Genomic DNA, 13,552 nt, shown 5'->3' with positions numbered 1-13,552 from the left:
GTCCATTAGTCCTTCGGACTAATCTTTTCCTTGTATCCTGTTCTCTTCATTCTCCCTTGCTCCCGAAGGGATGAGACCAGTGGAGTATCTCAGATGGTCTGGTAATTTCTAATCTACTTTCTGTCTCCATGAATTTGCCTGTTCTAGATAGTTCAGATATGTGGGGTCCTACATTTGTCCCTTTGCATCTGACTTCTTTCACGTTTCATCCACATTATAGCATGTGTCTTAGTCTCCTAAGGCTGCTGTAACAAAAATACCAAAAGGAAGGTGGGTAGCTTTGAAGAACAGAAATTTATTGTCTCACAGTTCTGGAGGCTGGAAGTCCAAATTCAGGGCATCGACCTGACTGTGCCCTTCCTTTTGGCTCTAGGGAAAGATCCTTCCTTGTCTCTTTCAGCTCCCGCTAGCCCTGGATGTTTCTTGTCATTCCTTGCCTTTTAGATACATCTTCGCATGGTGTCTTCTCCCTGTGTGACTCTATTTCCCTGTCTGTTCTTCCTTTTTATAAAACACCACTCACCCTACTCTGGTATGACCTCATTAACTTAACTGGTATCATCCTCTTCAAAGAAAAACCTATTTCCTCAGAGGGTCACATTCACAGGTACAGGGCTTAGGACTTTTGCGGGGACACAATGCAATCTATAACAGTATGTATTAGAACTTCATTCCTTTTTGTAACTGAATAATATTTTGTTGTATCTATCAACCACATTTTGTTTTCCATTCCCCTGTTGATGGACGCTTGAGTTATTTCCACCTTTTGGCTCTTGTGAAGAGTACTGCAGTGAGCATTGGTGTACATCTATCTGTTTGAGTCTCTGATTTCGAGTCTTTGGGGTGTATACCTAGGAGTGGAATTATTGGGTCATAGAGGATGCTAGGAAACTCTGGTGGCATAGTGGTTAAGAGTTCGGCTGCTAACCAAAAGGTCAACAGTTCGAATCCACCAGGCGCTCCCTGGGAACCCTATGGGGCAGTTCTACTCTGTCCTATAGGGTCACTATGAGTCGGAATCAACTCAGCGGCAACGGTTTTTTTTTAAAATAGGATTCTATGTTTAACTTTTTGTTTTCCATAACAGCTGTACCATTTTACATTCCCACCAGCAATGCGTAAGGATTCCAGTTTCTCCACATCCTCACCAACACTTGTTATTTTCTGTTTTTCTAAAATAGCCATCCTATTGGTGTGCAGTGGTATCTCATTGTAATTTTGATTTGCATTTCCCTAATGACTAATGATGCCGAGCATTTTTTCAAGTGCTTGTTGGCCATTTATATATCTTCACTGGTGAAATGTCTGTTCTAGTCCTTTGCCCATTTTTTGATTGAGTTGTCTTTTTGTTGTTGAGCTGTAGAAGTTCTTTATTTATCTTGGATATTAAACCCTTATCAAATATATGATTCACAAATATTTTCTCATTCTGTGTGTTGTCTTTTCCCTTTAGTGTCCTTTGATGCACAAAAGTTTGTAATTTTGATGAAGTCCAAGTTATTTTTTCCTTTGTTGCCTGTGTTTTTGGTGTCATATTTAAGAAACCATTGCCAAATCCAAGGTCATGAAGCTTTCCCCCATGTTATCTTCCTAGAGTTTTATAGTTTTATCTCTTAATCTTAGGTCTTTGACTCATTTTTGGTTTATTTTTGCTTATGGTGTAAGGCAAGGTTCCAACTCCATTCTTTTGCATGTAGAAGTCCAGTTTTTCCAGCACCATTTGTTGAAAAGACTACCCTTTCCCCCACTGAATGGCCTTGGCACCCTTGTCACAATCAATTGACCGTAGATGTGAGGGTTTATTTCTGGGCTGTCTATTCTATTCCATTGGTCTATGTGTCTATTCTTATGCCATTACCACACAGTCTTGATTACTGTAACTTTGTAGTAAATTGTGAAATCAGGAAGTGTGATTCCTCCAACTTCGTTCTTTTTCAAGATTGTTTTGACTGTCTGGGGTCCCTTGAAGTTCCATATGAATTTTAGGATAGGTCTTTCTTTCTTCAAAAAATACCATTGGAATTTTTGTAGGGATTGCATTGAATCTGTAGATTGCTTTGGGTAGTATTGACATCTTTTTTTTTTTTAATAGTTAATTTTATTTTTGGTGAAAATATACACAGCAAAACACGCTTCCATTCTACAGTTTCTGGACATAATGATCAGTGACATGGTTATATTCTCCACATTGTGTCAGCATTCTTGTTATCTCTCTTCTAGTTGTTTCACTTCCATTTTCTTGAACTCTTTGACACTCCCCCACCACAGACACACACAGCTTTCTCATTTATGCTTTAAAATAGCTGTTGACCCTTTGGTCTTATATAGATTTTTTTTTTTTTAATGCAATACTCAAGGGGACAATCTTTACTCTTTGGGCTAAACTGTTACTTATTTAAAGGTGACTTCAGGGGGTAGTTTCAATTCAAAGTTTGAAGAGCAATTCAGGGCCATAGTCTCGGGAACTCCTTCAGCCTCAATAGATCTAGTAAGTCTGTATTCTTTAAGAATGTGAAGTTCTGTTCTACATTTTCCCCCCTTTTATCAGGATTCATCTATTGTATCCCTAATCAAAACATTCAGTAGTGGTAGCTGAGCACCATCTAGTTCTTCTAGTCTCAAGGTGGAGAAGGCAGTGGTTCATGGTAACAGCTACTCCTGTCGTCCAGTTCCTTCTCTGATTCTTGGGTTTCCTTCTTTCTCTTTTGTCCAGATGAATAAAGACCAGTAGTTGTATGTTAGATGGCTGCTCATAAGCTGTTGAGACCCCAGACACTACTCATCATACTGAGAGGTAGAACATAAACTTTAAGAATTATGTTATGCCAATTGACTGGATTGTCCCACAAGACCACGGCACTAAACCCTCAAACCAAGAGAACCAATCCCATGAGGTGATTGGTTATGTCTAATTAGTATCAACATTTGTAGCCCGCCCCCCCCCTTTTCTGGTTGTTGTTATTGTTACAAAACCACACAAACCCAGCATTTGCCCATTCATCCCTTTTCCCTGTGTACAGCTTATTAACATCGATTACATCAGTCATGCTGTGCAAACTTCACCCACATTTGGTGCCACCTTTCCATTACTATAAGCAAAAAGTGACTACTACTTAGGGGTACTTCTCCCTCCCCACCACCACTCCTGGTAACCACTAATGAACACTAGTTTCTGTATATCTACCTATTCATGTCATTTTACAAAAATAAGAACATATAACATTTGTTTTTTTGTAATTGATTTATTTCACTCAACATAATGTCCCCCAGGTTCATCCACGTTGTAAGATTTTCAGGAATTCATGTTTCTTTATCACTGAGTAGTATTCCATTGTATGTATGTATCACATTTTGCATATCCGTTCATCCATTGCTGGGCACTGTAATGATTAAGGTTGTGCGTCAGCTTGAATGGGCCGTGATTCTCAGCAGTTTGGCAGTTATATAATGATGTAGTTTGGCTGTTATGTAATGATGTAATTTGGCAGTTGTGTGATGATGTGGTCATCCTCCATGATGTAATCAGCCAATAAGTTGTAAGGGGCATTTCCTCGGGGGTGTGGCCTCCATCAAATATATATATGGACATTCTGGGAAAGCTTGCTTGCTTGCTCTGGATCCTGCATCTGGCTCATCATCATCTGACCTCCGGTTCTTGGGACTTGAGCCAGTGGCCTGCCATATTGCCTGTCGATCTTGGAATTTGTCAGCCCCCACAGCCTGTCCAGTGGCCTGCCATCTGACCTGCTGATCTTGGGTTTGTGAGTCCCTGCAGCTATGCAAGTCAGGAGAAGACTCCAGCCTGACACCTGACCCATGGACTTGGTACTTGCCAGCCTCTACAACCGTGTGAGCCATTTCCTTGAGATAAATCTCTCTCTCTCTGTATATATATATATATATATATATATAAATATATATATATATATATATACATACATACTTATGTATGCTTCACTGGTTTTGCTTCTCTAGAAAACCCAGCCTAAGATAGGCACTTAGGTTGTTTCTGTCTTTTTGCTAATTGTAACTAGTGCTGCAGTCAGCATAGTGTTCATATGTCTGTTCATGCCACTTCTATTAGCTCCCTAGGGTATATAACTAGAAGTAGATGTAGTGGCAGCTCTACCTCTAGTTTTTTGAGGAAGCTGCAAACTGTTTTCTACAATGGCTGTACTATTTTGCATTCCCACCAGCAATGGATGAGGGTTCCATAGTATAGACATTTTAACAATATTAAGTCTTCTACTCCATGAGCATGGGATGTCTTTTCCCTTTATTTAAAAAACAAAACCAACAACCCAGTTGCTAGTGAGTTGATTCTGACTCATGGCGACCTCATGTGTGTCAGAGTAGAACTGTGCTCCATAGGGTTTTCAATGGCTGATTTTTCGGGAGTAGATCATCAGGCCTTTCTTCTGAGGTGCCTCTGGGTGGACTCAAACTTCCAACCTTTTTGTTAGCAGCTGAGCACAGTAACCATTTGCACCACCCACAGACTTCCATTTATTTAGGTTTTTCATTTCTTTCAGCAATGGTTTACAGCTTTCAGTGTAAATAGATCTTCCACCTTCTTGATTAATTTATTACCAGGTTTTTTTGTTTTTTTTTTTTTGGTGCTATTGTAAATGATGTGTTTGAATTATGGTGTTGGTGAAGAATATTGAACATACCATGGACTGCCGGAAGAACAAACAAATCTGTCTTAGAAGTACAGCCAGAATGCTCCTTAGAAGCAAGGATGGCAAGACTACATCTCACATACTTTGGACATGTTATCAGAAGGGATCAGTCCCTGGAGAAGGACATCATGCTTGGTGCCTTAGTCATCTAGTGCTGCTATAACAGAAATACCACAAGCAGATGGTTTTAACAAAGAGAAATTTATTTCCTCACGGTAAAGTATGTTAAAAGTCCAGATTCAGGGCATCAGCTTCTCTCTCTGTCGGCCTTCTCATCAATGTTCCCCCGGACTAGGAGTTTCTCCACACAGGGACCCCAGTCCAAAGGACGCCCTCTGCTCCCAGCACTGCTTTCTTGGTGGTGTGAGGTCCGCCTGTCTCTCCGCTCCCTTCTGTCTTTTATATCTCAAGAGATTGCCTCAGGACACAATCCAGTCTTATAGACTGAGTACTGCCTCACTAACACAACTGCTGCCCATCCCCCCTCATTAACATCATAGAGGCAGGATTTACAACATATAGGAAAATCACACAATGCCAGGAATTATGGCCCAGCCAAACTGACACACACATTTTTGGGGGGACATAATTCAATCCATGACACTTGGTAAAGTAGAGGGTCAGCTAAAAAGAGGAAGCCCCTCAACAAGATGGATTGACACAGTGGTTGCAACAAGGGGCTCAAGCATAACAGCCATTGTGAGGATGGCGGAAGGACCGGGCAGTGTTTCATTAATGTTGACATAGGGTCACTGTGAGTTGAAACCAACTTGACAGCACCTAACAACAACAGTTATAAATGGAACTGTTTCTTTAATTTTCTTTTCAGATTGTTCATTGCTATTGTATAGAAATAAAACTTATTCTTGTGTGTTGATTTTTGAATCCTGCAACTTTGCTGATTTTATTTGTTAGCTCTAACAGTTTTTTTTTTTTTTTTTTAATGGATTCTTTAGGATTTTCTACATATAAAATCATGTCATCTCTCTTCTAAGGATAGTCGGTGATTGCATTTAGGGCCCACCCTGATAATCCAGGATAATCTCCCCTTCTCAAGGTCCTTAACTTAATCACAGGTCGCATTTAATCACAGGTTCCAGGGATTGGGACCTGATACCTTTGGGGGCCTGTACTCTGTCTAGCACAGTACCTGTACCCAAATGTAAGAAGAGCAGCTGACACACAGCCTTTACTACGTGGCTAGCACTGGAACTCACTCTGCACAGTGGCCCTCTGAGGTAGCTATGGTTACCATCCCACTTCAGATGAGGAAACGGAGGCACGGAGAGGTTAAGTAGCTTAACCTCCCACAGGCAGCGAGTGGCAGCATAGACTCCTTGCCTGGCAGTCTGGGATTGTAGAAGAAGAGGAATAAAAGGGTCCAGAGCATCTTGAGAGTCTCCCAGACTTAAATTGTCATTTTAAAAGGCTAGTCAGCCTGGACCTGTCTGAAATTTTCCCTGCCCCTGCTTTCTTCCCATTCTCCCCTTCTCAAACACCCTTCCCTGAAGCAGACTGTCAGCAGCAGGCAGCACACTGTGCTCACGTCTCCCCTCGTCTGCAGGACATGAAAGCTATGTCACCTTCTGCCAGCTGGAGAGCGAAGCTGCCTTCACATGCAGTGCCGACCACACCGTCAGGAAGTGGGACGTGCTTACCGGCCAGTGTCTGGCTGTTTACCGAGGACACACGTCCATCGTGAACAGGTCAGTATGACCAGGGCTCCTGAGCAGCCAGTCATTGGGCCTTGTTCTGTAGTCAGGGGCATCACCCAGCAGGGCCAAGGAGACCGAGTGTAGGACGTGGGCCCTGCCCTTGGGGAACCTGGACACAGGACAGGTGGTCAGCAGCACACAGCTGTGGGGGCTGGGGCAGAAGTGCACTGTGCTAATACTCAGGTGCAGTGGGAGTTTGGGAGACTAAGGGGCAGGAGACTCATTTACTCCTCCATGGCAAACCCGTTGCCATCAAGTCGATCCCAACTCATAGCGACCCCATAGGACGGAGTAGAACTGCCCCATAGGATTTCCAAGGCAGAAACAGACTGCCACATCTTTCTTCCGTGGAGTGGCTGGCAGGTTCGAACCTCTGACCTGTCAGTTAGCCACCAAGCACTTTAACCACTGCACCACCAGGGTTCCTCTTCCAATGGCAAGTACCTCCAGTACCCTGAATTGTGTCCAACAACACCCTTGGGGGCCCTGGCAGCACCGCTGCCCCCTGCTGGCTGTAAGGAGAAGCAGTAGTGCCTACTATTCCCACTGATGGGCACAAATTCCAGAGGAAATTGCTTAATTGATAACTGATGGTAGACTGGGTTGCGGGGAGGAGGATAAAAATGGGAATTGTTGTGAAGATGGAATCGTGGATATTTTTAAACTTCTTTCCTTGTGGCTGTCAAAAATATCCCACCCCTCCCTTGTCAAGGAGGTTTGAATTTTCCTTTCTTTATTGAATTTGGGTCTGAGCTGAGCAATGGAAATTCCTTTGCTGATCAGATCAATTTGACACTATTTAGTTAGCTGAGGAGGGTTGACTGGCCCTGTCAGACTCCTGATGGAATGCCCGTACAAGGGGGAGGCTTGTGCCCCCACCCACAGGCCCTTCCAGCCGAGAAGGAGCTGCATTTGGCCAGAGCTTCATCCAAGTACAGCCCCAGTACTCAGGAATTCATGAAACATGCTACAGGATGGTCTGCCAGCTGGGGCTGGGGCGGGCAGAGAGGAAGGGGTATTCTAGTGGGCAGGGGATTAACCGTCAGGGCGGCGAGTGGGACGCAAGACCAGCCCGTGATCTCAGTAACCACAGCGGCAGAACCTGCCCAGGAGCAGTCCCCACAAGGCAGGCTGCTAGGGGTACCCCCAGGTAGAGGGTAGCAGTAAACCAGAGGACCTCCCTGTGCTGACTCGGGAGGGGATGGTAAGAGTGGAGAGGTCAGTCTGGAAGAACCCCAGCAGGGCGCCCAGCCTGGCCACTGCCACCAACAGCTGGGGCACAGAGAGCTCAGGACTGCCCAGGGGCAAGCAGGCATGGCAGCGAAGGGACCAGAATAGAATTCGAGTCTCCTACAGCTGACACTGGCCTCTTCTGGCCACATGCCTTTTTTGAGAGAGACACTTGTCATTAAAATAAAGTGGGGGGTGGCGAGGAGCCCCCTTTGTGAGTGGCTTGAAGAAGCCTGGCAGATGGGGCAGGTGGGAGAACCCCCCACCCCCGTTGGCCACCGTGACCTCAGGTCACAGCTGGCTAACCTGAGAACTACTAGCTGCTTCTCAGAAGTAAGTCTGGATAATTAAGTTAGAACGCTCGCTCTGTCACTGTTAGACCGCCCTCCCATGCGCACACACACTATTTCTGAATGGTCAGCTGTTAAAAAGCAATAGCTCTGGGTCGATTTTTGCATTATTAATAACTCTGGTCACAAATGTGCCAAATCTCTGAAATGAGGGCATGGGATTCACATCCTCAAGTTTTCAGAGCCAGCCCAGGCATGTGAGTGTCAGGGGCTCCAGAGCTTTGGTAACACCAGACCATACCCCCAGGCCTCCCTGACAATGCTGCCCCCCACAACACCTCCCACTGGTCCTGTGTGGCATGAGTCTCCACTTCATCTTAGAAATATACGTCTTATGAAAGTCCAGGGAAAAGCGAGTCAGAAACGTAATTCTTACTTTGGTGTAATTCTGTTTCATTAAGTTCCTTGTAGAAGTGAGGATTGTCTGAGGGCCTGAGGAGACACAGGCCTGGGGTACGAGAGTCCCACAGCCAGGCCAGACCTCCTCCAGGCCCTTCACAGAGGAGCCTGAAGACCAGGTTGTGCCTCCGATACTGAGATGGAGGTGGGGTCCCGACCCTTGGTCCATCCCCACACATAGGGTTCTCCCAGCAGACGTGCCCCAGCCCAACACCCCCACCCACTGTGCCTGTGTCCTCAAAGTCTGTCACGATCTGCCCCCCGTGAGCATGGGGACTCTCAGCAAGGGGGCTGCGAACCTCTGAAGCTACAGGCAGGATTCCGGGTGCATTTTCCTGTGGGTTTTCCTGGAGGGGCCTTCTTCACATTCATTGGAGACTAACAGTCATGAATATTTACTGCTTGGAACCCTGGAGCTTGGGTGTCTGGCACCAGACATCAGCCCTCATGAGGTCCTGCTGGTCTGAGCTGACAGCAGACCCTTGACACTGGCCCCACACTCCATGCCATGCACCCCCTGCCAGAGCCCCCTACCCACTGCAGCTTCAGTTCTAAGACTGGGCCATAGGCCCTGCTCACCTGTGCCCCTTCCTGGGCCCTGACCTTTATAGGAAGTCATGGGTGTACACACGAGGGACAGTGTCCTCAGCTGTGAACATGGGGGCCTCCCTCCTCCTGAGGCCCTCAGTTTGAAACCCTCTACCCAGCCAGTTGAGCCTGACATCCAGGGCGACCAACTCATCCCAGTTTGTCCCTGTTTTAAACTTGGAAGCCCTGCATCCCCAGAAATCTTTCAGTCTGGGCAAATAGGCATAGTTGGTCACCCTACCCATCCCCTTCCCTGCCTTCTTCTCTCCCTTCTTCCCTTTCTACCTGCTGCCCATAATGATTTATTGAGCAACTGCTAAGGGCTAAGTGTTTCAAGGGCCTTCCCTGGGGCCTTGATTCTGGCTGAGGGTGAAGTCCAGATGGACACGTGGACTCAGCAGAGAAGGGGAATTCAGCCGAGGTGAGGGTGAAATCAGGGAAGCTTTCTGGAGAAGGGGACTCTGAGCTGGACTCAGAAGGCAAATGTGGCCAGGTAAAGAAGGAGAGGTGTTCTGGCTGCTGTGCTGAGTCTGGCTGGGCAAGAGGCTGTGTGGATTCTGGCAAAGGGCACGGTGTCCACGCAGGGGTGGGCGGAGGAGTGTCTGGGAGAATGCTTGGGGCCAGACTGAGGAGGCCTTGAGTCTGAGTCTCATTCTGTGGGTGGTGGGGAGCCCAGAGGCCCAGCCTACTGCTGAAGCCCCTCACTGTGCTCTCCTGAAGCAGGAGCCCAGGACGCCCCACTCCCTGCTTTCCTCAGACTCGTGTCTCCTGTCTGCCAGGAGTGTCTTGCCCTTCCCCGTTAGCTGGACTGTTGAACACTTAGAACATCAGCCAGAGGGAGTAGGGGTGTCACCCTGTGGCCAGCCTGGCCATCTGACCCCTGACATTCCCCTTTTGCCACCAGGATATTGGTGGTCGACAACCAGCTCTTTAGCAGCTCCTACGACCGGACAGCTCGCTGCTGGAGTGTAGACAAGGGGCAGATGTTCCAGGAGTTCCGGGGCCACCGCAACTGCGTCCTGACTCTAGCCTACTCTGCCCCCCGGGACCTTCACGGCGCCCCCTGCCAGTGGGACGAGGCCGTGGCTGGGGGGCTGCTGGTGACAGGCAGCACCGACGGCACGGCCAAGGTGTGGCAGGTGGCCAGTGGCTGCTGCCATCGGACGCTGCGGGGCCACACGGGCGCTGTGCTGTGCCTGGCACTGGACACGCCCGGCCACACAGCCTTCACGGGCAGCACTGACGCCACCGTCCGCGCCTGGGACATCTTGAGTGGGGAGCAGCTGCGGGTGTTCCGGGAGCACCAGGGCTCAGTCATCTGTTTGGAGGTGAGACCACCCTGGCCGCCCACAGCCCGTCTACCACAAGGGTGCTGGGCTGCCCCATGGCTGTTAGCCCCAGCCTCGCTCCCGAGCCTGTGTGGCCAGGCTGTGCCAGAGCCCCTCGGAGGGCCCTGGAGGGGAGCCTGCTGGCCAAGGCCAGGTAGACCCCTGGGCACTGTTCCTCAGGGCCCGGAGTTGTGGAAAACTGTCCCCTGCCCTGTTCTCCGACCAGCCACAGTGGATTTCTAGGCCTGTGGCGATCTAGCAGAGTGGTCGTCTAGAACCCCAGCCCCCACGACCTGCCTGCCCTCAGATGCCCTGCTCACTGCACTGCACCTGGTTTCCCTATCTGTAAATGGGGGTTGTCTAGGCCCACAGCCCTGTGTCCAAAATCCTTAGATCCAACAAGTTCCGACAAACAAAAAGCTTTTTCTTAAGGTGGCGCCAAAACTCGTTGGTCACAAGGCCTGATCTGAACATAGGTGTGGCTGTATGCAGTTTTGTTTATCCCTTTGCTTAGAAACATTCCAGAAAACTCAAAGTCAATTCCAACTCATAGCAACCCTATAGGACAGAGTAGAACTGCCCCACAGAGTTTCCAAGGAGTGCCTGGTGGACTCCAACTGGCGACCTTTTGGTTAGCAGCCACGGCTCTTAACCACTACACCACCAGGGTTTAGTGTTTGTAAAACCCAAAAGGCCCTGAGATGCCTCTGGCCCCAAGGGTGTGGGTAAGGAACTACGGATGTGTGATTGTAGCTACTTCATGGGGTGGTTGTGTGGATCTAATGCATAGAAGACATTAGGGTACCTAAACAGGGCCTGTTATGCAGTATGTTCTTGATAACTGTTGGCAATCAGTAACATCATTGTCGTTGTTCTTGTTACTAAGCAGCTCAGGTATGTGCTATCCCAGGCTTGGCAGTGGGGTCCCATTAGATTAGATTAGGAGCACAGGGGTGCCGGGCTCTGATCTTAGCCAGCCTCTTACCTTCCAAAGGGGAGCAGCTCGGGCTGTCGCTTACGGCCCCTGCTTTCTGGGGAGCCACATCTGAGGTGGTAGGAGAGGAGTTCAGGGCAGCAGGAAGCTAAACAACCTACCGCGTAGTCATCCTGGCAACTGTGGCCACGGGCCGGGTGGGGGAGGGGGCTTCCTGGCAGCAACCTCCCTGGCTGGTCCCCACTGGGGGCCAGGTCAGGCCACTGGGTTGTGGTTCTGGGGGTGAAGGCAGCTTGCGGCTCCAGGGACAGTGGAGGGAACTGCTGGCCCCTCACTCCTGGCCACCCAAAACCCCAGAGAGCCACAGGCGCCCGTGTTGGGTTTGCGTGGCTTCTCATTTTATGTAAATCACATTTCTATAACTCTGGCCCTGCTTCGGGGCATTGTGGCCCAGTGGGGGACATTGAGCTGTGAGTTGGCACCTGGTTTCTAATCCCAGCTTTGCCGCCTGCTGTGTAGGCTACCCAGCCTCAGTTTCCACAACTCTCAGGTGCTGGTAATGAAAACAGCCCTTCTAACCCCTCAGGTGCACTGTGAGACTCAGAAATAGCAGATAGGAAAGTGGCCTGAGAACATTACACATACAAAGCTGTGGACTTCCAGGATCTTACTCCCTTTAAAAGAATCATGTGGTCAGGCCATTTGTGGTGACATTTGTAGAGCAGAGGGTCCGCCCAGCCAGAGACATAACTAAGGCCTGGCAAGGAGGCATGCGCCCTGGATGCCGTCTGAGGAGGGGTGTTACTAAGGCCTGGCAGGGAGGCAAGCACCCTGGATGCTGTCTGAGGAGGGGTGCCAATAAGGCCTGGCAGGGAGGCACGCGCCCTGGGCGCCGTCTGAGGAGGGGTGCCAATGAGGCCTGGCAGGGTGGCACGCGCCCTGGGCGCCATCTGAGGAGGGGCGCTAATGAGGCCTGGCAGGGAGGCCCGCGCCCTGGGCGCTGTCTGAGGAGGGGTGCCAATGAGGCCTGGCAGGGAGGCACGCGCCCTGGGCGCCGTCTGAGGAGGGGTGCCAATAAGGCCTGGCAGGGAGGCACGCGCCCTGGGCACCGTCTGAGGAGGGGTGCTAATAAGGCCTGGCAGGGAGGCACGCGCCCTGGGCGCCGTCTGAGGAGGGGTGTTACTAAGGCCTGGCAGGGAGGCCCGCGCCCTGGGCGCCGTCTGGGAAGGGGTGCTAATAGCAGTTTCTACTGGCCATCGGCCATTGCAGTTCCCATCCCAGCTGTGAGAGATCTTTCAGCACTTTAAAACTAATTGCCATAGGTGCTGTTTTCCATAGATGGGCCCCCGCCCCTGGCCCCGGTTGTGTTTGAGCTCCGAGTGAGGAAGGGGAGGGGGCGGGGGCAGGTGCATATTGGTGGGGGGCCCAGCAGGTGAAGTAAGAGAGTAGCCCCACCCAGCCCAGGAACCCAACACAGGAGTAGAAAAAGGAGCCAGCCGGGCCTGGCGAGGGGAGGCTCCTGGAACAGCAGCCCTTCCCTTAGGCCCCAGGCCTGCCTCCCACCCCAGGGGCCTGGTGGGGCTTCCTGGGTCCCCTGCATAGGGTTATTCTGTGGGGCCTGGGTGCTATTCACCCAGCAGCGTGGGAGAAGCTTTGAGTGTTCCAGCAGAGAATCAGAAAGGCTCTACTGAAATGCAGTCTAAAAGAGAGATGTCAGGAGGACACACACATTATACACACACCACACATACACACTACACACTACACATCCCACACACACTTCCCACATACACACAGCACACACACCACACATCACACACACCACACATCACACACACCACACACATCTCACACACACATAGTACACATCACACACTACATACACTACACACACATAGTACACATCACACACTACATACACTACACACACATAGTACACATCACACACTACATACACACACTACACATACTACACACACACCACATATACACACTACACACATCACACACACACTACACACATACATCACACACTACATACACACCACACCACACACATTACACAAATATCACACTACACACACACACACACACACTACTCAGAAGAGGGAGTGCCCAGGAAGGACAGAGGCTCTGGCTATGTGCTGTGCCTTTGTGTCTTTTCCCTTTGAAGCTTAACAACCAAACAGCCCCAGAAAAGCAACTCGAATGGGAAGAGAAGTGAAGGGAGATGCTTCCAAAGGGGATGAGCGAGCCGGGAGCAGCCATGTGGCGGGACAGCCTGTCCTAGAGGGAGTGGGGTGCGGGGAGCCCAAGGTGAGACCCC

At 49.4% G+C, this 13,552-nt stretch overlaps 1 protein-coding gene across 1 annotated transcript in view; it reads left to right on the top strand.

Moving 5' to 3' along the window:
• WDR86 (WD repeat domain 86) overlaps positions 1-13,552 on the top strand; it is a 33,678-nt gene that overhangs the window by 9,765 nt on the left and 10,361 nt on the right. The window contains exons 2-3 of the mRNA XM_012554478.1: positions 6,247-6,388; positions 9,869-10,292. Of these exons, the coding sequence (XP_012409932.1) occupies positions 9,948-10,292 (345 nt within the window). The 5' untranslated portion in view covers positions 6,247-6,388; positions 9,869-9,947. The remainder of the gene's footprint in view (positions 1-6,246; positions 6,389-9,868; positions 10,293-13,552) is intronic.

This window comes from Trichechus manatus, unplaced genomic scaffold, assembly GCF_000243295.1.
Source record: "Trichechus manatus latirostris isolate Lorelei unplaced genomic scaffold, TriManLat1.0 scaffold00020, whole genome shotgun sequence".
NCBI lineage: Eukaryota > Metazoa > Chordata > Mammalia > Sirenia > Trichechidae > Trichechus > Trichechus manatus.
The sequence above is the reverse complement of the archived record's forward strand: the minus strand, read 5'-3'. Positions and strand labels throughout refer to the sequence as shown.